This window comes from Trichosurus vulpecula, chromosome 1, assembly GCF_011100635.1.
Source record: "Trichosurus vulpecula isolate mTriVul1 chromosome 1, mTriVul1.pri, whole genome shotgun sequence".
Taxonomy (NCBI): Eukaryota; Metazoa; Chordata; class Mammalia; order Diprotodontia; family Phalangeridae; genus Trichosurus; species Trichosurus vulpecula.
The window spans coordinates 62,349-88,727 of NC_050573.1; the positions used below are offsets into that span (position 1 = coordinate 62,349).

The following is a 26,379-nucleotide window of genomic DNA, read 5'->3' on the forward strand; positions in this document are numbered from 1 at the left end:
AGGAAGTCGGAAGCTGGAAGCCTTGCCACTGACATCTCTCCACCTTCTGGAAGCCAGCTCTGGGGGTGCAGGTCCCAGGTAGGTCGGACCCGGGGCCCCAAGCAGGTCCTGCCTTCTACTGGCTGCCAGTGCCATTGGGTCTCATCTCTGACCTCAGGTGAGTGTGCTGCGGGTCCGCCAGGAGCACACCTGCCTCCCTGCCCTGGCCCCTGCTCGAGTTGCGCGCCCCTCTCTCTCCAGACCCCCATCACTTCCCGATGTCCAGGGCCCCCCTCCCCCGATTTCCCATTAGGTCAGACTTTGCCCCTAGGGACCCAGAAGTGCTGCTTTCAACCTTCCCATCGGACCCAGGCCTTCTGATTCCCCGCCCCGGCTCCCGCCTTCACAGCCAGGAGCGTGGGAGGAACCAGGTCCTTGCCCCGAGGACCCGCCTTGGAAGCAGGATCCCAAGCCCTTTCCGGGCCCCTTCTCTGGCCCCACAGCTTCCGGGCTTCTTCTGTCTCATCCCGGGCGCTGGGCTCCCCGTTTCCGCTTTCCCTTTCGGGATTCCGAGCCCAGGCTTTTCTGGGGATCCCGGGAGTCCTCCCTGGCTCCCAGTTAGACCTCAGAGCACAGTCTTCTGGCTTTGCCGGACTTTGCACCCGGATCCCATCGGTCACTCTTGGGCCTCTGACCTCCCTCCATGAGCTGTGTTCCAAATGTCTTGCCTCCCAGACCTTGCCCTACCCCTCCCCAGGCTTCCAGCTTCCGCGTCCGGGATCCTTCTCCCTCCCCAGCTCAGTCTGCAGAAGACCAAGAACTGGCCCAAGCAGAGACTGGGTCAAATTCAGACACCAAAGCTGGAGGGAAATTAGATTTATTATAAGGAACAAGAAATAGCAATGACCCAGACTGAGCACCAAGGCACTCACCCTGGGATTAAGGTTACAGGTGGGGCTGATGGGCTTTTGTGTGCAGAGGTAAAGAAGGGAAGGACCTTCCAGGTGGCTCCAGGCTATCTCCTGGTTATCGGAAAGCCTTAGAATTGGGACATTGCATGATCAGTGGGGACATGTGTGAGGAAGAGCTTTGGCTGTGGGGTCATAGAGGGTGGGGCAGCAGGTCCCTGGGGGAGATAAGGACCAGGGAGAAGATAGAGAAATGTTACAAAATGCAGTCACTTTGTTTCCTTTGCTACCTACACAGGGACCCTGGATTCAGAGGGAATGAGCCCTGGGAGCAGCCAAGTCCCAGCCCAGGTGAGTGCAGTCCATGCCCAGGCTTGACCAACTTCAGCAATCTAGCAGTGCTTTAGTTACAGCATTTATGTCAATTTCCGGGTAAACACAGGCTAGCGGCATAAAATCTCACTGCCTCACTTTGTACAACCCTGGCCTGGAGGCTGGTCTATGAAGATGGCGATACCTTATTGTTTCTATACAAAAAGAGCTATGAAATTGAATAGAGTTCTACTGACATTGCCTTGCTCCCATCTTTATTTTAAGGTGATTCATTGTCCCCTTGTCTTGAGCAGTGTCACCCTCTTCCCAACCCCCATGCTGCCCTCCCAGGTTCTTTTTGTGAGGTTATCAAGGTTAGTGACTTTTACCTAGTGTCACACGGCTAGTAAATCTCAGATGTCTGAGGCCAGGTTTGAACTCAGATCCTGCTGACTCCATGGCTGGTTCTCTATCTGCTGCTCCAATTACCACTCCCCATTTGGTTTTAACTTCTCCTTCATTACAGCTGACAAGGGTAACCCCTTTATATTCCTTTATATTCCTTAGTCTCTATTACCCATGGATCCTTTCTTTGCTCTCCTTATGTCTGCCAGCATCCCCTCCCCCTACTCACAGCTCTTCCCCGCTCCTCTCTCTTTCTTCTGGCCAAGTCTTCCCCTTTAGTGACTAATGGCCCAGGAAAACCCTTCACCCTGAGTCTTGTCTGGGCAGACCTGGAGCAGAAACCTGAAGGCTCCCCCAGCTCTTGCCCTGTGGTCATCAGAGCAGAAATTGTGCTCCTGGTGCTGCTCATGTCCTCCTGCCTCAGTTCACACAAGCCTTGCCAGGTCCCTCTGAAGCCCTCCCTTTTACTAGTTCTCAAGTCAAGGCAGTGAGCATTTAGAAAGGCCCTAGATATACAACCCCAAAATTTCTTGTACAGACTGCTCTGGGGCGATCCTGCTGCTCCTGGGTTCCTAAGACCTACCCTGGCACAGTGATTACGTGATGGATGACGTCTCTGCTGTTTTAAAGAGGATCCTGGGATTCTCATCCTTGCCTCTGTTGGTCCTGGGCTCCAGGACCAGCTTCACCACATACCATCTTACTGTACAGATTGGCTTCCTGATGGGATAATTTGGTCTTCCGGTGCAGAGTGTCTCAGGCACTAGCAGAGACCATGAGAGCAACAAGGAGAAAAGGGAGGATAGACAGAGTCAAGTAAGTGTGTCAAGGTACCTCAGACAGCTTTTTGGAAAATCTTAATCTCCCATAGGCCGGAGCAGGTCCTAGATTGACCTTGGAAGGGAGTAATGCATGGGACTGACTCAAGCCAATACTCAGTTTAGATGTTAAACAAAAATCAGACACCCCTATGTCATTCAACAAGCAAAAGGAACTTTATTTAAGTAGAGCATAAAAAGGGCATTCAATAGGGATGTTAGTGTTCTTTATCTTGAGTAGATAAGACTCCCCTCACCTCTATGTGGGAGCCCATGTGGTTAGCAGAGCATGTGTGCCATCAGGGGAAATCTGTCATGTCTGAAGGGTCCTGATTTCACAAGGGTAGGCTTTTATGCCTTTGTGGGTCCAGGCAGCCACACTAATTATCCAGAGACCCTTAGAATACTGCTTGAAGGGAGGCACATGGAGCCTTTGCCCACTAGGTAAGTCAGGACCTCGGGACACCTTTATCATCTTTCTGGGAGAGACAAAATGAAATGGCCTAACCTTGTTACAGGGAACTCCAGGAGATAGTGGCCCTTTCCCAAATGGGGAGGGTGCTTTGACACCCATCGAGTAAGTGGTCAGTCTGATTTGAAGACTGGCTGAAGGAAGAAAACCAGCATTTATTATCAGGTACCATACTGTGTGCCAGGCACTGAGTTAAGCTCCTTACTAAAATTTCACTTGACCCTCACAATCAGCCTTGGAAGACAGTCATCATTATCCCCATCTTATTTTTAATTATGTAGTCTAGAATGTAAGTTCAGATTTTTTTGCATCAGAAATTAGCATCTCTCCCTTCCCTTCCTGCCATGCCCCCTGACCCCCCATTGAGAAAGCAAGAAAAACTAGCCATTATTACAAGAATGAAGGTAGTCAAGCCAGTCAAAATTTCTTCATGGTTATAGCTAAAGAAAATTACATCAGCTGGCTCTTTGAGTGTCACCTTTCTATCAAGATGTAAGCAACATGTCATCATGACTCCTCAAGAACTGATTGATCATTGCCTTGATCAGACTTCCAATGTTTGTGTACACACTTATGAATACATGCGTTTGTATCAGTCAAGGTCCACCTAATCATCCTCCCACCTGCTCCCTCCCCCACACTGAGAATACAAGAAAAACAAAACCCATTATATACAATATATAGTTAATCTTAAAAAAAAAAATCCACAGTGCCTGTGCCCTGAAAAATATATTTTGTTCTCTCCCCGAGTCCTTCCACTCTAGGTGGTAGGTAGTGTGCTTCTTCCACATTGGCCCTCTGGATTCTTGGTTGGTGACTTTGCTAATTCAAAGTCAGTGCAATAGTATCCCATTACATTTGTAAAACTTACTTATTCATCCATACCCCATTTATGAACAATCCCTCAGATTCTCTTTGTTTTTCACCTCAAAAAGAAATGTAAAAATCATAATAATAGAATTTGTTTTGTTTAGGCCTAATCCCTCCCATAATCTTTCTTCTGTTTTCCCTTCTCCTTTCCCTCCTTTTCAGTAGTAAGTAAAATATATTTCTGTACATAACTCTGTTGTATGTGTTGTTCTTTCCTTTGACTAGAGCAGGGCTGTCCAAAATGCAGCTTGCAGGCCTCATGTGGCCCACAGTGTGATTTATGCACCCACCTACAAGCATAGAAATTTACATAAGTACTTTAGTAAAGGAAGCCGAGCTACCACAGAGCTCTCACTAAAATGGCAAATCAAAATATATTTTCTATTGTTAAAATAAAAACCTATGGTTGGACAGCCCTGGACTACAGGACTGAGGTTCAGGCCTGAGATGCTACCACCCACTCCCATCTCCTTGTTTCTATAGATACCTGCTTATGCCCTCTTATGCCAGACAATATCTCCCAACCTTCCTTGCCATCCACCCACATTAGGGTATTCCTCCTCCTTGCTTTCCATCTTTTCCTTAAGATCAAGATATAAGAGAACCTCTCCCAGGCCTTCTGTAATTTGATTCCCTCTATGAGCCCTGAGGGAGAGGACACATATCACCTCCCTGTATTTGAGTAAAAGTAGTTTATCCTTTTTTTTAATTCCCTTAGGCTAGTTCATCCTTCTTACTTTCTTATGTTTCTCTTCAGTTGTGTTTGAACTTCAGAAGCTCTCTGCAGTTATGGTCTTTTCATCAAGAATGCTTGCCATTCCTTTCCTTACGATCATTTTCCCCCTATTTTGTTATATTGAGTTTTGTTGGGTAAATCTAGCACATCCTATTCCAAGCTCTGTACTCTTTCAATGATGGTTATTGCCAAATTGTGTGTGATACTGTGGCTCCTTGATATTTGAATTCTTTTGTTTTCTTTTTTGTTTTCTGATTGCTTGCTGTATTTTTCTCATTCAACTGTTAGCTCTGTGTTTTTGGAAATGGTGTTGCTGGGAGTTTTCATTGAGAGATTTCTTTTAGGAAGTGAGCTGTGGTTTATTTTGACTTTCTGCTCTGGTTGTAAGACATCTGGGCACCTTTAAGATTTCTTGAAATATCATGTCAAGGCTCCTTTTTTAAATGGCATTCAGCTAGTCCAATTTTTTTTAAGTTTTCCCCTGTTCTCTTTTCTATGTGAGTTGTTTTTTACTATGAGATAGCCGACATTATGTTCTGTTTTTTTCCAAACTTTTGAATTTGTTTTAATATCTGTTAAAGCTTTGTTTGTTATATTCAAAGTTTTAGAGGGTTTGTTGCTTGGCCTTGGTTTTGTACCTCTTCTACCAACCTGTCATCTCCTTGATTCTTTCTTCCACACCACTCATTTGTTTTCCATTTCTTTTTCTCCTCAAGCACTCTCATTCCACTTAGAAACATGTTTAACTCTTGCTTCAACGCTTCCAGAAATTCTTGTTGAGTCTGTGCCCAAGCTGTGTTTTTCAGAGGCAGTGCTTGTAGATATGTGTCACTCTTTTGTATCTGTCTCTCCAGTTTTTTTTTGCCACCATAACAATTCATTATGGTGAGGTTCTTTTGTTGGCTCATTCTTTCAGCCTGTTTCCTCTGCAGCACCTTGGAGGGAATGTCTGGGCTGCTCTTGTGGCTGCTTCCTTGGGGTCCTGAAGGTTGTCTTATTTAACGATCTCAAGGTCAGAATTGAGGCCTCTGAGCTCTCAGGGTTCCCAAAGTAGTCTGATCCAAAGTAAAATCAGATTTTTGCCCTCCTGCTCTGAGCTCTGTTTCTGACCTTGGCCAACCACTAAGCTCTGCTAGCTGACTCAGAATGGCAGAATTGTAAGTTTCCCTTTATTTTAGGATTCCTATTCTTGATACTCCACTGCAGGCTTGGCTGGACATTGGAAGGCAGACCCTCTTTGGCATCCCAGGCCTGAGCCACATCCCTGCTTCTGCAGGCTTCTGCTCTTCCTTGCTTCATTCCCAGGGTCTCCCTACCCAGGAATCCAGTTGCAGTTGCCTGAAGTGAGTCTGAATCTTCTTGCCCTGTTACTCAGAATTTCATTGTAGGAATGTTCCTTGTGCAGTGTCTTCCTCACCGGACTTGTTCCAAGGGTCCAGGGACCTCCCCTTTTCCCTGCTGTGCCAACCAGGACCAAGGACTCACAGGTTTTTCTTGTTTTCCCCATCAGGATTTGGTCTGGTACATTGTCCTGATTTCTTAGCTGTTTGTGGAGAGGAGTTCATTGCATTGCTTCCTCACTCTGCCATCTTGACTGTGCCATGTCTAGAGAAATTATCCTCAGTTTACATAAGTTGAGAAGACTGATCCAGATGTTAAGGGATTTGCCCAGCATCACATAGCAATGAGTGTCTGAGGCTTGATGTGAGCCTAGGTCATCCCCAGGATCAGTCTTCTGACTCCTGGACCAATTCTCTTGGCAGAGGAGGAAGATGAAGAGTTCTTGGAAGAAATCTGGCATTAAGATAATTGACCAACAAGCATCATTAAGTGCTTGGGACACACAGAGAGGCAAGAGACAATACAGTTACTCAAGGTCCTCACAGCATATTGGGGAATTGTGTGAAATAGGAACCAATTAAAAGAGAGAAAGCACTAGAATTAGGTTTTGGAAGACGCTTCCTATGGATGAGACTGAAGTTGGGACATAAGACAACTAGTGCAGCCAGTAGGGCAACTACATGGTGCAGTGGATAGACTGCCTGACCTGGAGTCAAGAAACCTGAGTTCAAATCTGGCCTCAGACTCTTACAAGCTGTGTGACCCTGGGCAACTCACTTGACCCTCTTTGCCTCCTCTGTGAAATGAGCTAGAGAAGGCAATGGCCAATTACTCCACCATCTTTGCCAAGGAAACCGCAAAATCATGAAGAAATGGACACAACTGAACAACAAAAACAACATTAGGGAAAGTAGTAGGCAGAGATGAGAAGAAAGAGTGTGATGGTGGAGCTGTCCAATGAAATGGGGCTGGCCACTGAAAATGCGTGGAGCCGAGAGATGGGGGGGTCTTGTTTAGAGAAGAGCCAGGAGGAGAGGGTCACTGGATAGAAGAGTACATATAGGGAGGGACCAAGTCATAACGGGCTTTGCGTGACTTTTGTATTTGTATTTTGTACTGGTGGTTATTGTGTGGAAGGGCAGGGTGTTGACCTGGTCAGAGCCTCCCTTTAGGAAAAATGACTTTAGTGGCTGAATAGAGGACAGATTGGAGGGGGGACAAGCTTGAGGCAGGTAGACCCACCAGCCGGCTAAAGCAATAGCCTAGGTGTGAAGTGATGAGGGCTTGGACCTGGGTTGGGGCAGTATTGGGTAGGGGAGAAGTGATAATTTATGAGAGATATTGCAAAGGTGAAATCAGCAAAGCTGGACAACAGATGGGATGTGGGGGAGAGAGAGTGTGGGGAGCAGAGGATGGAACCTAGCTTGTGAATCCAAGTGATTTGGACCAGGTGCTGACATCTTGGTGACTTACTACCAAGTCCTGGATTGGATAGGTGAGGACCTCGGCTTCCAAGCAGCCTTTCAGGGGTCAGGAGCAGTTGGAGGCTCTGGTGGAATACCTAGAGGGAAGCAGGTTCAGAATCCATCGCTGGTCTGGCTCAGATCCCAGGATGGCAGCAGGGGCTCAATCCCAGCTGTTAGCCCTGCCTGAAGCATGCACAAGAGTCACAGTCACAGGAATCACAGTCTAACGTACATCCTGCAGAGCTTGCCAGCTGGCTGATAGTGGCCAAGTTCAGTAGATTTGCTGTTGCCAAGAAGGCTGAACACCAATCAGGAGCCTGCAGAACTAGGGTCCCATTTCGGGCAAGGGAAGCCTCCATCAACTTTGCCACGGATCAGACCACTTGAGGAGCACTGAAAGCTTGCCGGTCCCCAGGCTGAGCTGTCCTTGAAATTCTGGAGTAAGGCAGCATTAATTATCACCAAGAGAGAAGCAGGACCCAGGAGAACACAAGCTCAGCCCAGACACTCCTCCAGGAAGGCACAGAAACTGGCATTAAGTTAAACACTGAAGTCAGTGGTAATACAGAAATGTGTTGGAGTACTGTTGGGCTGTAAGAAGTGATGAAGGGGTGGTTTTAGAGTAGTCTGGGAAGATGTATATGAACTGATGCATAGCAAAGGGAACAGCACCAGGAACATCGTTTATGTGGAGACAATGCTATAAAGCTCACCCTGTGTGTCATGATCTGCCTCTACCAGAGGACTAATCAAACATGCCACCTGCCTCCGCTTCTGCTATAAGTGAAGGACTCAGTCCAGAATGAAACTTTTGGACATGGCCAATGTGAAATTGGGTTATACATGATTATACATGTTGAAAACAGAGTTTGGTTTTTCAGTTCCTTTTCAATGAGGGTGGGGTTGAGAGCAAAAGAAGGGAGATTTTTTTTTTCCAAATGGAAAAAAAAACCAACTTTATTCTCCATGGGATAGAGCCTATTTCCTCCCCATCTTCCTCAAGGCTTTTGGGAGAATCATTTTGTTTTGTCTCTTGAATTGGCAGCCAAGAACTAGACACATCAAGAAATGGGAGGTTCAGGAGCACACAAAACTAACCCCTGAAGCCCAACCAAGAGCCGTATCCCAGGGGAACATCCTGGGGACTCTGGGAAAGGAGAAGAGAATTTGCATTCATGCAGCAGCTTTGAATTAACCATGTGCCCTGAGAGATCTAAGCTTGGAACTTGGAATGTACTTGTGATGCGGTGTGCCTGCCTTTTTTGGGGATGTGGTGTATTTTTGTCCTTGGTATATTCTAGAGTAAACAGCTTTAAAAAATTAAAAAATATATATAAAAGGAATAAACACTTAGAACTTCACTGGCCTCACCCAAGTTTCTGGAGTTGTAGAGGAGTGCTTAGATCATTTATTTCTCATAAGGAAGCTTTTCTGATGAATTAGCTCAAACAAACCCAAGCTAGTTAAGCATTGTGCTTTTTTTTAAGCAATAAAGGAACTCTCCTTGTTCATCGCTGTTGTTCAGTCATTTCTTTCATATGCAACACTTAGTAAACCCATTAGGGCTTTTCCTGGAGTAGTTTGTCATTTTCTTCTCCAATTCATTTTACAGACCAGGAAATTTAGGTAAATGAGGTTAAGTGACTTGCACAGGATCATACAGCTAGTAAGTTTTTGAGGCCATATTTGAACTCATATACATGTCTCTTCCTGATTCCCAGCCCAGTACTCTATCCACCCTCCCACCTAGCTTGTCTTTATACTAAGTAATTAATTTGGTAATTAAGGAATATGTGTTATAGACAAAGGAAAGCATTCTTAAAGCAAAGGCCTAAGCTGTTTTGAATATGACATCAAGCCCTCAATGTAGTAACAGATAAGGCTCCTTCACTTGCTGGAAACCATCTCATACCACTCAGTGCAGTCCAGATTCCAGTGACTGTCTTTCTAGAGTCCTCTTCATGTTTTCATCCAGATAAGATTTAATTTCAGCCATTCAGGAAGCAAACTAGAGCTTTCCTTTATCTTTATTCGCTTTTCAGTGGTTATTAAATGTTTGTTTTTTCCCCCAGCATGCATGTACCTGCCAGCTTCTCATGGATATCACATCAGTTCTGATAAGGAAGATATTTCATATCACCCTCTCTCTATCTCCTCCATAGATGAACCTGCCTCACAGATAGAACACACACTTTCTCCCTGATTCCATAATGAGACATTCAGCTTTATTACAACTTATGATATTTTTCTCAAATTTGAATATGAATTATCTCAAAATTCTATTGGGTCCTTACTGACTGTGGTTTCAAGAGGTGATTCTGAAATTTCCTCCTCTGAATTGATGAGGATTGGACTATTTAACCTTGAAATGTCCTTCAGCTTTATATCCTATGCTTTTAATGATTTAGGGGTTGGTGACATTCAAGGATGTGGTTGTGGACTTCACCCAGGAGGAGTGGGGCCTCTTGGACCATCCTCAGAAGGAGTTGTGCAGGGAGGTCATGCGGGAAAATGCCTGGAACTTGCTTTCCCTAGGTAAGGACACTTCCCCTGCTGACTGAGAGTCTGCACTCAAAGGGAATATCTTCATTCCCTGGTATGCAGGGTCTAGGGCATCTAACAATTATTAAAGAAAAGTGTATGTCTCCTGTATCCAAGAGACAGACTCCTCATGTTACCTGGTTTTCCTATACAAAGGCTTTGCATTGTGTGATAGGAACCTGAGGGTTTCCTTTGTTGCTCCTGATGCTGTCTCTTACCAGTTCTGTGGAGCTCCAGGTCAATCATTGTGGAAGAATCTCAGATGTGGAACCAGTCTCAGGGGTTATTTGGTCTGACCTCTACCTGGACAAGAATTTTGCTTCAAAATCTCTGAAAGCTGCTCAGGCATCTTTTTGTTGCAGCCCCTTCCTCTTTGGGATGGGCCTAACAGTTGGCATATTCTTCTATTTAACAAGCGTCACTTTGTAGCTCATAGCTCCCATTTGTGTCTGATGTAGCAGGTTTGTCGTCCATTTTCCTTCATGTTGCCCTCAACTTCCAGCACAGATGGTGGGAAAGTAAGGCAAGGGAACAAACATTTACATTCACCTGCTGTTTTCCAGGGGCTGTAACAAGGGCTTTCTTTACAGTATTATGTCACTTCATCCTCATAATAACCTTCCAGGTTAGGTGCTATTATTATGCCAGTTTTCCCTTGAGAAACTGAGGCAAACAGAAGTGACTTTCCTAGGGGCACATAGCTACTAAATGTCTGAGGGTATATATAAACCCAGGTGTTCCTAATTCCAGGCCCAGGGCTCTCTCCACTGCACCACTGGCTGCCTCTGATTTCTAGACAGTGGAACCCTTGCAATGAGTCCATCTTTCTATGAAGAAGGTGCACAAGATCAAATTCTCTGACTCCAAACTGGTTCCATGATTTTCTCCCCCACCTCTCCCTAGAACTCCCCAAAATTAATGATGTGGGATCTGTCCTTCAGGATTCCTGTGAAGCACCCTGGGGTCCTTGCTTGTATGTCCCTATGGAAGCCAGGAATAACTGAGCTTGACTGAGAAATAGAATTTGGACCCACGAAGGAAACTCTCCCCCAAGGAGGCAAAACCCCTGAATAAACAGTACACAAGGTTTATATAGGGGTCAGGGAGTGAGGAGCCAGGTAGGGGGCACAGGCTGATTCCTCAAGGTCCCTGTTGTTTGGGCTTACACAACCACCCTTTTATTCAGTGTTGGGGCTAGGAGTTTCTGCCAGAATGGAGCATAACAGGATGGGGGCAGAGGGTTTGGCTGTTTCTCGGAACAGGGTGTACAACACATCCTACTTTGGGTTACTTGCCTTACAAGCACTGATGCATCAGTACAGACTCCTACATGTGACCTCCTACCTGAAGTGATCCTCAAAATGGAGCAGCTCTGTATCCATACCCCTTTGCCTAAAGAAAAGTAAATTACATGTTTCTCTCCATGCTCATCCCTACCTGTTTGCCCATGCCCAGGGCTGCCAGTTCCCAGAGAAGACGTGGTCTCCTATTTTGAGCAAAGGGAAGCACCATGGATGCTGGTGCAAGAAGGCCTGGGGAGCCTCTGTCCAGGTGAGTGAGGTAAAAGCTGGTAAATGAGAGCTATGATTTTGAGTGCCTGCTGTTTGTTGTGATGAAAGAAGTACTAGATCTGCGGGCAGGAAGGCCTCCCTGGGAATTCTTTTTCAGATTTTTTTATTAGCAGTATTTTCCTGGGCCAGTCACTGAACCATGGAGTCTTAGTTTTCCCATATGTAAAATGAGGGGGTTAGCCTCCGTGGCCTTTCAGCTCCCTTCCACAGATAAATTTATCATCTTAGAAGAAGTTGGAATTTGGGGAATGAAATCTGCTGAAAGTGCCAAAAGGGGTTAGGCGCTCCAACGTGAACTCTCTCTTAGACATTCTTCAAACCCACAAACATTGATTAAGATCTTACTGCATGCCAGGCCCTTTTCTTAGCCCTGGAGTCATAAAGAGTTGCAAGGGGCATCCTCAGCCCTCCTGGATTTCACAGTTTGGTGAACAGTCCAACAGCTGTAGAAAGCCAATATGGACAGGTTAAATTGGAGCTGGGCAAGAGAGGAAAGGCCCTAAAGTGGGGAAGACTGGGGAAGGCTTATTGTGGAAGGTGGGTTCTGGCTGTGGCTTCATGGAAGCCAGGATGAGCATACTAGGCCAAAGGGATAATGAGAAAACCCAGGGTCCTGTTCACAGAACAGAAAGGAGGCCCATACCCCTGGATTATAGCATATATGGGGGGAGATGGGGTGAAAGAAGATAGGAGGGGGAGGTGATGAAGTGTTTAAGCAACCCTAGGGAGGATTTTACATTGGATCCTATTGTTGGAGAGACATTGTAGATTGTTGAGTGGATGGTGACGTGGTCAGGTGAGAATATTAAGAAGATGAACTTGACAGCTGAGGGGAGATGAGGCAGCTAGTACAACCATCAGGCTCTGAAATTCCTCAGGTGTGCGCTGATTGGAGCCTGAACCAAGACATTGAGAGTGTTGGGAGGAAGGGGGTGCATGGGAGAGATGTCACACAAGTGGAATCCCAGGACTTCACTCCACAGTAAATATGGGGCCAGGAGTGTGGATGTGTGAGGGTCAGTAAGGACTGCATGACACTGCCTCTCTGGGCCTGGACTGTTGAGGATGCCTTGGATAGCATTAGGAATGGAGGCAGATGGGAGGGTTGGGGGAAAGACAATGGGTTTCATTTTGCATATGGTAAAAGGAGGAGCAGGAGAGAGTAGTGTCACTAAAGCTTGCAGAGGAGGATATCAGGAAAAAGGGGTGAACTGACAGTGCCAATGCCTGCTGAGAAGTCAAGAAGAAAGAACATCAAGAAATGGCCATCGCATTTAGCAATTTCAGGATTGTTGATAATTTTAGGGAACTAAGTTTCATTAAAACAATAAAGTTGGGAGCCAGACTGCAGAGAGTTTCAAAGTAAGTAAAGGAAAGGAGGTGGAGACACCAGTTGTAACCGGCATTTGGCCATGACATGGAGAAAAAGATAATGGACTGCATGGTTCATTGAGGGTATTTTGAGAGAAAGGGTTTTATTTGTGAGAACAGGAAAGGAGTCCTTAGTGTGGGAGAGAGTGAAGAGTAGTGAAGAGATGCAGATACTGGGGACAGAATGTACCAAGGTAGAAGAGGCTTGGAATGGGATTGTTTGCCCACGTGGTGATTTGCTTTAGCAAGCTGAAGGATGACTTATTTATCTGATAGAGGCCCTAAGAGAAAAGAAGACATCTGAGTAATGTGAGATAAGGAGAAAAAGAGAACTGTTGATAAATGTCCAGTTTTTTCAGTGAACTAGGAGGCCAAGTTCTTAAGTAAGTAGGTGTGGATGGGTGGAGTGGGTGAGAAAGAGAACAAGCCTAAGGGAGGGTTGGGGATGAATTCGAAGATTTGGAACAGCTGCTCTGGTGAGTGGCCTGGGAAGTTAGGGAGATGTCAAAGGATTGCCTTGCCACAATGAGGGTTCAGCTGTGATTGTGCAGCCTACATTTGTACTGGACCCAGGCAGCCTAGTTTCATGGTTGTCTCCCCTCTCACCCAGCAGCACATGAGTAGGAGTGAAGGCTGCTGCCTTACTTGAAAGTAATCCAAGGCTAAGCTTTCCATAGATCATCAGCTCAAGTCCCTTTTCTGATCTCTGTGGCTCAGTTTCTCTCCCATTCCTGGAGAGTCATTGACCAGGTTCATGTAGGTGATGACCACCCCTGTTTAGGGAGCTGGGAGGTAGAGACTTGAAGGTGTCCCCTGGTATGAGACCCTTCAGGAGCCTAGAAAGAAGCCTCTGTGATCTTCAGTGTTGGGTCTGGTCAGGTTCCACCAGGGTTAGAAACTAACAAAGTGACTAGTTAGAGTGAGTGGGTGCAAGAAAGAGAGAGAACCATGATGGAAGCCAGAACATGCATTGGACAACCAGGAGAGAGACCAGAATGCCGGGCTTGAGGCAGAGGCTGGGGCCTGCTGTCAGCTGTGTGCCCAGTCAGGCAATCAGTAAAGATTGATTGAGCACCTTGTGTTTTAGGCACTGTGCTAAGCTCTGAGGGTACAAAGGAAGGCAAAAGAAAGTCTCTACTATCAGGAAGCTTCCAATCTAGTAGAGAAACATGGAGTTAGTTGGAGAAGAAGCAACAGAAAATGAACCTCACTCTTAGTTGATCTACTTGAAAAGAGACTTTTGGAATGGAAATACATTTAGTTCAAAGGGAAATGATAATACAAGGAGTGAGGATAATAACAGTCTGAGAAGGAGAACAGAACTGGGTGGAAATAGCCTAAATCAAAATCATAATGAAAAAATAATAGCTAGGATCTATATTCATATGAAAAAATAATGTAAATCTCCATTGAACAGAGAAATGCAAGTGAAGATAACACTGAGGTACTTCCTCACACTGATCAGAGTGGCTAATATCACAAAAAAGATATATGTTGGATATTGGAGGGGATGTGGGACAACTGCAATACTGATACACTGTTGGTGGAGTTGTGAATTGATCCAGCCAATCTGGAGAGCAATTTTGAGCTTTGCTCAAAGGGCTATAACACTGCATACTCCTTGATCTAGCAATATCACTGCTAGGTCTATGTCTCAAAGACATCAAAAAAAGGGGGACAAGGTCCTATTTATGCAAAAATACTTATAGCATCTCTTTTTGTGGGGAAAAGAATTAGAAATTGAGAGGGTGCTCATCAGTTTGGGAATGGCTAAAGAACCTGTGGCATATGATTGTAATGAAATATTGTGCTATAAGAAATGACAAGCAGGATAATATCAGAAAAACCTGGAAAAACTTGCATGGACTGTTGCATAGTGAAGTGAACAGAGCCAGAAGAACATAGTAGATAGTAACAGCAATATTGTTCGATCACGAACTATGAATGACTTAACTTTTCTCAGCAATGTGGTGATCCAAGACAATCCCAAATGAAGGAAATTCATTTTTTTTTAGATCCCTAACCAGTCAATCAAATGATTGATGTCACTCTTTAAAATATTTTCCTACTTGCTCATGAGAAGTAGTGTATTAAATGATAAATGTACTGGAAAGTTAATTGCACAGATTTTTTTTAACAGTGTTTACATTTAAAACCTCCTTCGTAAGGACAGGATTTCTTCAGACTTAACTTTCTTTTTCCTACCAATGGAAAACCTACTATACTTTCTTTGAAACTCCACTGAATGACTAATCTGTGTTGCCAAACAGTTCCTTTGAGAAGCTGACAGGGAGGTGAATAATAAAAGTTCAAATCAGAAAACAGCCTTGTAACAACAATGTGGCTTGCAACTGCTACTGAGGTGTCAGACCCAACAAAACCAGCACACAGAAGAGCTACCAGCAGAGGTTGTTTGATCTGCTTTCCTAAGAAAAGCAACTTTAAGGGGTTAGCAATCTCACTTTAATAAAACACTTATATATTATTCACTTAGTTCAGGAGGAAAAGCCAGCACCCTGAACTTCAGAGCAAATACAAACAAATCACAACCATACAATATATAAACAGAGCAAATAAACACTAATCAGCAGACAGACTAATAGCAATCTGTCCAAGTAATGCATAGTTACCAGGGAAGCACCAACATCTGGCTTTTCTTCAAGGCTGGGGTGGGGGTGGGGGATGGGGAGTGGGCGTGGGGGGGGGGCGGTGGCGGTGGCGGATTTGGGGTGGGGCTCCGGCAGCTACCCAGAGTCTCCACACCAACACTTCCAGTGAGTGAGAGCCCCTGACAAAATGCTAACCTCTGAGTTTATATACCCTTTTTGGGGCCCAAAGGTTCACAGCTAATCAGCAAAAGGGTGTGAGCCTGGGACTTTATCCCTAGTTAGCAAAAGGGTGTGGGCCTAGGGCTTTCTACCTAGTAAGGCTTAATCAAAGGCACTTGATTACTTTAGCATTCTAAAAGAGAAAATAGTAAAAAAAAAAAAAATAAGTCCCACCTTAATAATATTACAAACCTTAACACTGGAATGAGGGGCACTTTTAGGTTGGTTTTTGTAGAAAGGTTGTAGGGGATACAGGATGGTTTCGTTGTAGCCTCTACTGCGCGTGCATAGCAATCGTGGGTCCAGAGAGCCTGTTATCTCTGCAGCAAGAATGCCAACTTGAGTAACAGCTTCATCTGGTAATGACAGCTTTGATGAGATGTGTTTACAAGGTAACCCAGGAATGAGAGAACTACTCTGGTACAGTGGTTGCCAACCAGTGAGGGTCTGTGCATGCCTGTGACCATTTGCACATGAATGTCCAGCCTTCCTGGGAATTTGGAAACAATTTGATGTTGAGTTGAGAAATGGAAAAAATATGTTGGATGTATTCAGAAGCAGAGTATAATGTTCTCATTGCATGAACCCCAAAAGGATTATATGCTTGGCCATAATGATTTAGAATCACTGCAGAAAGAATCCCATTAAGGTTGAAGTAAGCACGTGCTTGTTGTCCCAGAGAAGAAATTATCTTAGCCACAAAACTGGGTGATTATTTACTGCTTAAGGTGCCAATGACAAATTTTTAGTTTAAATCCTTTGGACCACTGGCTAAGACCTCCAAGGGGTTTGTGAACCCCTAAATGGGGAAGACTAATAGTGAAGCCTGATGTCCAACTCCCTTACAAAAGAATAATAGACCCAAATTTGAGTATGAGACACATGTTTTCAAACATTGGAAATGTGCATTTTTAACATTTTGTTTATTATGAGGATGGTTTTTTTTTACTACAGATTTCTTTACTATGCTATTTTATTTTTGTTTATTAGATATTAAAACAGTTTTTAAAAATTTGTTTAAAATTCCAAGTTCTTTCACTCTTTCCCCTCTCCCATTCCAGAGATGGTGAATAATCTGATACAGGTTCTACATGTGCTATCATCATTACAAGGATGTTATTTCTATTTTAGGGATTAGAGGCATTTAGAGACCATTTTTTTAAAAAAAGTAATCTCTCTCAAAATAATAGGCAAAAGTACAGGTAGGTGTTACAGTTGATAGAGTACCAGCCCTGGAATCAGGAGGATCTGAATTCAGATCCAGCCAGAGACACTTGACATTTACTAGCTGTGTGACCCTGGAGAAGTCTGTTGACCCAAAAATTGAAAAATATTAATAGGCCAGAACAAAATCCTATATGTTATGGCAGATACTGAAAATAGTACTGGTATTCTCTATGTGACCTCAAATACTGCAGCAGAAAAAAACTGAAAGTTGTTTTAAGGGACATTACATTGTATATGCAAATATGAGAGATCATGAAATAATTTGAGTATTTAGTTTGTGTGCACCAAACAGCATAATATCTGAAGAAAGGATTGAAAGTGAAAAGGGGGGGGGGGGAAGGAGCCAAGATGGCAACTGGAAAGCAGGAACTTGCGTGAGCTTCTTGCCAGGTCCCTCCAAAAACCTATAAAAAATGGCTCTGAACAAATTCCAGAGCTGCAGAACCCACAAAATAGCAGAGGGAAGCAAGGATCTGGCCCAGGATACCCTGGATGGTCACTGGATGAGGTCTATCACGCACGGAGCAGAAGGGAGAGGAGCCCAGTGTGGGCGGCGGCAGGACCAACCAGACCAGGAGGCCTGAATCAGGGAGCTGTGGCAGTTACCAGACTTCTCAAACCACAAACACCAAAGACAACAGAGAAGGTTAGTGGGAAAAGCTGCAGGAGACAGAGTGAAAAGAGTTCGTGTTTGGCCACCGCCCCGGAGGCAGCAGGGGTGGTGCAGCTACAGAATTACAGCTGCAGTTGCTTCTGGCCCCAGGCCCACCTGGTGGGAGGAATTAAGTGGCAGATCAGAGCAGGAGTGCAGAGCCTGCTTAAGATCTCAGTCAGGTCCAGGTTGGCGGTTCTTGGGGAAGGAGGAGTGCTGGTGTGGCAGAGCTGGCTGTATAGAAATAGCTCTGAAAACAATGGTGCATCCCCTCAATCTTGGAAAAAAGTACTCTTTACAAGCAGTCATACCCCACTGAAAAAACTCAAGGGTCAAGTAAGTTGCCTGGGAACATGGCCAGGCACCGAAAACGGACCCAGATTCAGTCTCAGATTTTGGAATCTTTCTTTGGTGACAAAGAAGACCAAAACATACAGCCAGAAGAAGTCAACAAAGTCAAAGAACCTACATCAAAAGCCTCCCAAGAAAAACATGAAGTGGTCTCAGGACATGGAAGAGCTCAAAAAGAATTTGGAAAAGCAAATTAGAGAAGTAGAGGAAAAAATGGGACAAGAAATGAGAATGGTGTGAGAAAACCATGAAAAACAAGTCAATGACTTGCTAAAGGAGACTCAAAAAAATACTGAAAAAAATATTTAAGAAAACAACACCTTAAAAAATAGACTAGGTCAAATGGCAAAAGAGCTCCAAAAAGCCAATGAGGAGAAGAATGCCCTGAAAGGCAGAATTAGCCAAATGGAAAAGGAGGTCCAAAAGACCACTGAAGAAAATACTACCTTAAAAATTAGCCTGGAACAAGTGGAAGCTAGCGACTTTATGAGAAATCAAGATATTATAAGACAGAACCAAAGGAATGAAAAAAATGGAAGACAATGTGAAATATCTCATTGGAAAAAGCACTGACCTGGAAAATAGATCCGGGAGAGATAATTTAAAAATTATTGAACTACCTGAAAGCCATGATCAAAAAAAGAGCCTAGATATAATCCTTCAAGAAATTATGAAGGAGAATGGCCCTGATATTCAAGAGCCAGAGGGTAAAATAGAAATTGAAAGAATCCACCCATTGCCTCCTCAAAACGAAAACTACTAGGAATATTGTCACCAAATTCCAGAGCTCCCAGGTCAAGGAGAAAATACTGCAAGTAGCCAGAAAGAAACAATTTGAGTATTGTGGAAAAATAATCACAATAACACAGGATCTAGCAGCTTCCACATTAAGGGACCGAAGGGCTTGGAATACGATATTCCAGAGGTTAATGGAGCTGGAATTAAAACCAAGAATCACCTACCCAGCAAAACTGGGTATCATGGTCCAAGGCAAAATACATGGATTTTCAATAAAATAGAGGACTTCCAGGCTTTCTCAGTGAAAAGACCAGAGCTGAATAGAAAATTTGACTTTCAAACACAAGAATCAAGAGAAGCATGAAAAGGTAAACAAGAAAGAGAAATCATAAAGGACTTACTAAAATTGAACTGTTTTGTTTACATTCCTACATGGAAAGGTGATGTGTATGATTCATGAGGCCTTGGTATCGTACTAGCTTGAATATGCATATACGTGTGTGTGTGTGTGTGTGTATACATATGTGTGTCTATGTATGTATATGTGTAGGTGTGTATATATAAGACAGAGGGCACAGGGAGAGTTGAATATGAAGGGATGATATCTAAAAAAATAAAATCAAATTAAGTGATAAGAGAGGAATATATTGAGAGAGAGAGAGAGAGAAAGGGAGAGATAGAATGGGGTAAATTATCTCGCATAAAAGTGGCAAGAAAAAGCGGTTCTGTAGGAAGGGAAGAGGGGGTTAGGGTTAGGAGGGATGAGTAAATCTTGTTCTCATCGGATTTGACCTGGAGAGAATACCATACACACTCAATAGTGTATCTTACCCCACAGGAAGGAAGGAGGAAGAAGATAAAAAAGGGGGGACGATAGAAGGGAGGGCAGATGGGGAGGAGGTAGTTGTAAACAAACACTTTCGAAAAGGGACAGGGTCAAGGGAGAAAATTCAATAAAGGGGCATAGGTTAGGAAGGAGCAAAACATAGTTAATCTTTAACAACATGAGTGTTGTGGAAGGGTTTTACATAATGATACGCATGTGGTCTATGTTGAATTGCTTACTGCCTTAGGGAGGGTGGGTGGGGAGGGAAGAGGGGAGAGAATTTGGAACTTAAAGTTTTAAAAACAGACATTCAAAAACAAAAGAAAAAAAAAAGTTTTTTGCATGCAACTGGGAATTAAGATACACAGGCAATGGGGCATAGAAATTTATCTTGCCCTACAAGAGAAGAAGGGAAATGTGGTTGGGAAGGGGAGTAGGGTGACAGAAGGGAGGGCTGACTGAGGCACCCAGAACATACGCCATCTTGGAGTGGGCGGGAGGGTAGAAATGGGGAGAAAATTCATAATTCAAACTTCTGAAAATCAATGCTGAAAACTAAATATATTAAATAAAATTTTAAAAAAGGAAAGATTGAATGGAAGAAACCTTTCTAGCACTGTGGACAGAGCAGGCTAAATCACAGGTTTCATTTTGTGTCTTAAATTTTGGATTTTGAGTCAATTCACTCAGCCATCCGGAGCTTATGGCCTGAGTCGTGAATGGGACAAGAATCCTCTGCCTGTCACATGCTTGTTGCGAGCATCCAGTGTAACCGTGTATGACTTTCTTGTAAATTAAATCATCATTGGGATGTGAGCTAATGGCATTTTGAAGTAATTGGTTCTGCCCATTTGAAGACTTTTGAAGTTTGAAGACCTTTCTCTTTGCCTGGGGAAAGAGAATGCAAGGGGTTTATGTTCTGCCAATGAAGGGAAGGGGATATAATCATATATGTGTCTCTGTGTGTGTTTTTGCTTGTTTCTTCCAGAAGGAGAGATCGGACTTGGAATGAAGAAGACTTCTGCAGAACTAAGCCTTTCTGTGGAAGAAACTCAGGAGCCAAGATTTATGGGTGATGTTCCCTATCACTTTACTTGGAGAGAAATCCATGCTCTTCATCAGGGAATCCACACTGGGGAGAAACCTTGTGAATATAATCAATGTGGAAAAGCTTTTACAAAGGGGGCCCATCTTACTGGACATCAGAAAATCCACACTAGAGAGAAACCTTATGAATGTAAGCAGTGTGGAAAGGCTTTTACACGGAGGGACAATCTTAATGTACATAAGAGAGTCCACACTGGAGAGAAACCTTATGAATGTAATCAATGTGGAAAGGGTTTTAGAGACAGCTCCACCCTTACTAAACATCAGAGAATCCACACTGGAGAGAAACCTTATGAATGTAAGCAGTGTGGAAAAGCTTTCAGAGTCAGCTCCTGGCTTGCTGAACATCAGAGAATCCACACTGGAGAAAAACCTTACGAATGTAACCAGTGTGGAAAGGCCTTCAGAGGCAGCTCCAGTCTTGCTCAACATCTGAGAAATCACACTGGGGAGAAACCTTATGCATGTAATCTGTGTGGAAAGGCTTTCAGAGTCAGCTCTAGGCTTGCTGAACACAAGAGAATCCACACTGGGGAGAAACCTTATGAATGTAATCAGTGTGGAAAGGCCTACACAGGCAGCTCTAGCCTTGTTGCACATCAGAGAGTTCACACCGGAGAAAAACCTTATGAATGTAATCAGTGTGGAAAGGCTTTTAGAGTCAGCTCTAGTCTTGCTGAACATCAGAGAACCCACACTGGGGAAAAACCTTTTGAATGTAATCAGTGTGGCAAAGCTTTTACAAAGAGGGCCAACCTTAGAGTACATCAGAAAATCCACACTGGAGAGAAACCTTATGAATGTAATCAGTGTGAAAAGGCTTTTACACAGAGGACTCATCTTAATGAACATCAGAAAATGCACACTGGAGAGAAAATTTATAAATGTAATCAATGTGGAAAGGCTTTTAAACAGAGTGCCAGTCTTAGAGTACATCAGAAAATCCACAATGTTGAAAAACCTTACAAAGTTAATCATTATGGAACAGATTTTACACAGTGTGGTCATCTTGTTGAACATGAGAGAATCCACGCTGGAGAAAAACTTTACGAATGTAATCAGTGTGGTAAAGCTTTTACACAGAGGGCCCATCTTACTGGACATCAGAAAATCCACACTGGAGAGAAACCTTATGAATGCAATCAATGTGGAAAAGCTTTCAGAGACAGCTCCAATCTTGCTGAACATCAGAGAAGCCACACTGGAGAGAAACCTTATGAATGTAATCAGTGTGGAAAAGCTTTTACAAAGGCAGGCAATCTTACTGTACATCAGAGAGTCCATACTGGAGAGAAACCTTATGAATGTAATCAATGTTTAAAGGGTTTTACACGGAGGGATACTCTTACCCTACATCAGAGAATCCACACTGGAGAGAAACCTTATGCATGTAATCAGTGTGGAAAGGCTTTCAGAGACAGCTCCACTTTTACTAAACATCAGAGAGTCCACACTGGAGAGAAACCTTATGAATGTAATCAATGTGGAAAGACTTTTACACAGAGGACTCATCTTAATGAACATCAGAGAATCCATATTGGAGAGAAAATTTATGAATGTAACCAATGTGGAAAGACTTTCAGAGGCAACACCAGTCTTGTTAATCATCAGAGAATCCATACTGGGGGAAAACCTTGTGAATGTAATCAATGTGGAAAAGCTTTTACAAAGGGGCCCCATCTTACTGGACATCAGAAAATCCACGCTGGAGAGAAACTTTATGAATGTAATCAATGGGGAAAGACTTTTACATGGAGGGGCAGTCTTACAATGCATCAGAGAATCCAAGCTAGAGAGAAACATTATGATTGCAATCAGTGTTGGAAAGGCTTTCAGAGACAGCTTTAATCTTGCTAAACATCAGAGGAACCACACTGGAGAGAAACTTTTGAATGGAATCAGTGTGGTAAAGCTTTTACAAAGATGGCCAGCCTTAGAATACATCAGAAAATTCAAACTGGAGAGAAACCTTATGAATGGAATCACTGTGGAAAGGCTTTTAGAGTCAGCTCCAGTCTTGCTGAACATCAGAGAACCCAAACTGGGGAGAAACCTTTTGAATGTAATCAATGTGGTAAAGCTTCTACAAAGAGGGCCAATCTTAGAGTACATCAGAAAATCCACACTGGAGAGAAACCTTATGAATGTAATCAGTGTAAAAAGGCTTTTACACAGAGTACTCATCTTAATGAACATCAGAAAATGCACACTGGAGAGAAAATTTATAAATGTAATCAATGTGGAAAGGCTTTTAAACAGTGTCAGAGTACAGCAGAAAATCCACAATATTGAGAAACCTTATGAATTTAATCATGGAATGGATTTTACATAGTGCAGTCATCTTGTTGAACATCAGAGAATCCACACTGGAGAAAAACTTTACGAATGTAATCAGTGTGGAAAGGCTTTTAGAGTCATCTCCAATCTAGTTAAACATAAGAGAATCCACACTGGAGTAAATACAATCCAAGTGGATAAGCCTTCAGGCAAAAGTTCAGCCCTCTTTTCACATCATTGAATTCCTAGAAGATATAAATCTCATCAGTGACATGATTGAGGAGAGGCATGTAAATGGAGTATAGATCTTTGTAGACAGCAGAAAATTGTGCATACAAGCCATTTATGGCCTCAGTGTGAACAAGGCTTTCAGCCAGAAATTATCTCTCATCAGAGGATTGTTAAAAGGGTTTTTACTGAGCCAGTCTCTAACCTGAGAATGCTTGGAGCCACACCAATCAGGCCTAGAAACAGGAGTGCCAGTAATCAAGTCATTTAAATAATCAGTGTTGGAGTGAGGAATCTTCCCTTAGCTGAAGTAAAAAGATAGGTTTTATACTTAAGTCACAACTCCAGAAGGAGGGGGAAGATGGATTACAAACAGTTTTTTAGCGGTTTCCGAGGAGAAACCCACAAGTCCCACAACACGAAAGTTCTGGAGTCATGTCTTTGTGACCACCTCCCCTAAAGTAGAGCACCAGAGTTCTGTGAGGGAAACAGGTTCTACAGTCTTTGATTTGCTTCAATTAAGGTCCAGTGATTATGCCCCTTCGCAGAGTTTTGTGGCCAGATCAGCCAAAGCAAATAGGGTGAAACTGAACACTTTTCTGCAGAACTTGCAAAGCCTTCAAAAAGACAGTCTCTCCCTCTTTTTTTTTTCCTAGCTAGACAAGTAGGGTAGGCAGACAAAAGACACACAAGAGGGCAACAATTTTTTTTTTCAGTCTGCTGAAATTTATAGTGTCATAAAGTGAACATTAAATGTATGACTCTGAAAAGGAAGTTGGAGCCATGATGACCCAATCATGGCAGAAACTCACCTGAACTCTCCCAAATCCTTCTCAAAATAATACTGTTATGCTTTGAATTGAATTCTGGAGAGGAAGAATGAACAAAAAGTTTGGATGAAACAATTTTCCAAGCCAAGACAAATTTGGAGGCCACAGGAAAAGTGACTGTGGTTGGACCTGGAGAACAGTGTGGTGAAGACCTCTCTTCACCAAGGCGGCAGCAGCAGCTTAGGGAGCTGTCAGCTCCCTGATAGTAAAGGGGTCTGATGAGACAAGTGGTCAGAAGGAGATGATAAGGAACCCTTTGCTGGTATGGGGCATAGGACCATATATACAGACTCATGTCATAATCCCAGAGTAAAGGGAATAGTGAAGGAAAGAATTTGGAGCTCAATTTATTTTTTCACAATGGTTTAAATATTTCTGCATGTAATTGGAAAAAATAAAATGTGAAATAGTGAAAAGCAGAAATATTAAAAGTATCCTTTTTAGATCATAATGCAATAAAATGGTATTTAATAAGGGATTATGGAAACAGATTAAAAACTAATTGAGATTAAAGAACCTAATCTTAAAGAATGAGTAGGTTAAAGAACGAATCATAGAAATAATTAATAATTTCATGAAAGAGAATGACAATAATGAGACATCATATCAGACCCTATGGGATACAGAAAAGGCAGTGACTGAAGGAAAATTTGCATCTCTAAATGTTGGCATCAATAAATAGAGAAAGGGTTGACTAATGAATTGTGCCTGCAATTAAAAAACTAGAAAAAGAAAAATTGTCTTTGTGACGATTCTAGATCATGTGGGTGAGTTGCAGGTGAGACTCACCCTTGACCCTGAAAAAGATATAAAAAAAGGGGTTGGCTTTCTCTTTTTCCAGAGCTCTTGCCCACAGCCATGGTGGCGTGTGTGACTCTGGGCCAGTCCTTGTTATGAGCTCCCGGGCTGAACCTAGATGTTGGAAACTATGAATTGTATTGGGTCTGTCTGTCGATGTTTGTAATTTGTTTGTATTTGTGCCAAAGTTCAGGGTGCTGGCTTTTCCCCCTGAACTAAGTGAATGGTATTTGTATGCTGAATTAAAGTAAGCTTGTCAACCCCTTAACATTGCTTTCCTTACTAAGGCAGATCAAAAAAATCTGGGCTTTGGCAGCATTCTTGTTGTTGGGCTTGCATTGGTCTTTCACCCCCACAACAGCTGCTAGCCAGATTGTTGCAACAGCCACCTATAAAGATTCCCAAGTCCTACCTTCCTGCCCCCAGACCCTACCCTGGATGCAGGAACCAAAGCTCTTTCCTGATCCCCCCCATCTGAATCCTTGGCTCTTGGGCTGGTTCCTTATCAGATCTCAGTCATTTGACTCCCTTGAGTGTCATCCCTTGAGGGATTCGAAGTATGGGGATTAAAATTCTCCAATTTACAAGAAGAGAGACTGTCTTATACCACATTTCCCCATGTATAAGATGCACCTTAATTTGGGGCCCCAAATTTGAAAAAAAAAAAGTGTATTACATAAAGTTGTTGAACTCAAGTTTTATTCATCTGCTCATAGCTTTCATTCATCTTTTGGGCAAGTCTGGTGTGTGTATGCATGCATAGTCCATTCCGTTTCACAAACCCAAAGCACCAATTGTGTCCTCCTTTGAAATCAGTAACTTCTTTTTCATCAGCAATTCTTCTTGGCTCATGCTGAACCATCTTTGTGGACACAGGAGTTCCAATTGCCCTTTGCTCTTCAATCCATGTCTTCAATTCCCTCTCTAAATCAGGACATTTTGCTGACTTGCCTTTTATGGCCTTCTTCTGCCGTGGCGTTTTCAGTAGGGTTTCTTCTTCCCGTAGCCAGTCTCAGATTGTGTTCTCAGTTGGAAAGGGACCAAACTTACATTCAGCAGCACGATTTCCATTCACTTTTGCAAACTGGATCACTTTTAGCTTGAATTCAGCACTGTATGAAAATCTTTTCTGAGCCATTTCTGGGCAAAACGTAGCAAAACATAACCTAATATACCTGTAACAAATGTGAAACAATGAGCGCAAAGACAACAAGTGCAAAAAAGCGGGAAATACAAGTAAAAAAAATCTACAATATTGTACGCAAGGATGAGAATCCCAGGAGCCTTGTTTAAGCACTAGAAAAGCCGTCCATCACTCAATCACTGAACCAGGGTAGGTCTTAGAAACACAGGAGCAGCAGGATGGCCCCAGAGCAGTCTCTACAAGAAATCTTGGGCTTGCATTTCTAGGGCCTTTCTAAATGCTCATTAACTTGACCTGAGAACTGGTAAAGGGGAGGGTTTCAGAGGGACCTGGGAAGGCTTGTGTGAGCTGAGGCAGGAGGACATGAGCAGCACCAGGAGCACAGCTTCTGCACTACAGGGGAGAGCTTGGCCACAAGAAAGAGGAGGTGGAAGAGTTGTGTGTAGGGAGAGGGGGTGCTGGCAAGCATTAAGAGAGCAATGACATGATCTGTGGGTGATAGAAACTAAGGAATGAAAGGGTCACCTTTGTCAGTCAGCTGTAATGAAGGGGGAAGTTAAAACCAAATGTAGAGTGGTAGGTT

The 26,379-nt window shown here is 43.4% G+C and overlaps 1 protein-coding gene across 2 annotated transcripts; it reads left to right on the top strand.

The window, feature by feature from the left end:
- On the top strand, window positions 1-24,616 carry LOC118853640 (zinc finger protein 883-like). 2 transcript variants are annotated; one of them, XM_036763827.1, is made up of 4 exons: window positions 1-157; window positions 1,186-1,238; window positions 11,304-11,399; window positions 20,401-24,616. In XM_036763827.1, the coding sequence occupies exons 3-4, from the start codon at window positions 11,363-11,365 to the stop codon at window positions 22,365-22,367; spliced, it is 2,004 nt and encodes a 667-aa protein (XP_036619722.1). In that variant the 5' UTR covers window positions 1-157; window positions 1,186-1,238; window positions 11,304-11,362; the 3' UTR covers window positions 22,368-24,616. The 2 variants fall into 2 exon arrangements, with proteins under 2 accessions (XP_036619722.1, XP_036619712.1); XM_036763817.1 differs by lacking the exons at window positions 1-157; window positions 1,186-1,238 and adding an exon at window positions 9,752-9,842 and having other exon boundaries at window positions 20,401-22,384.
- Window positions 24,617-26,379: the final 1,763 nt, after the last annotated feature.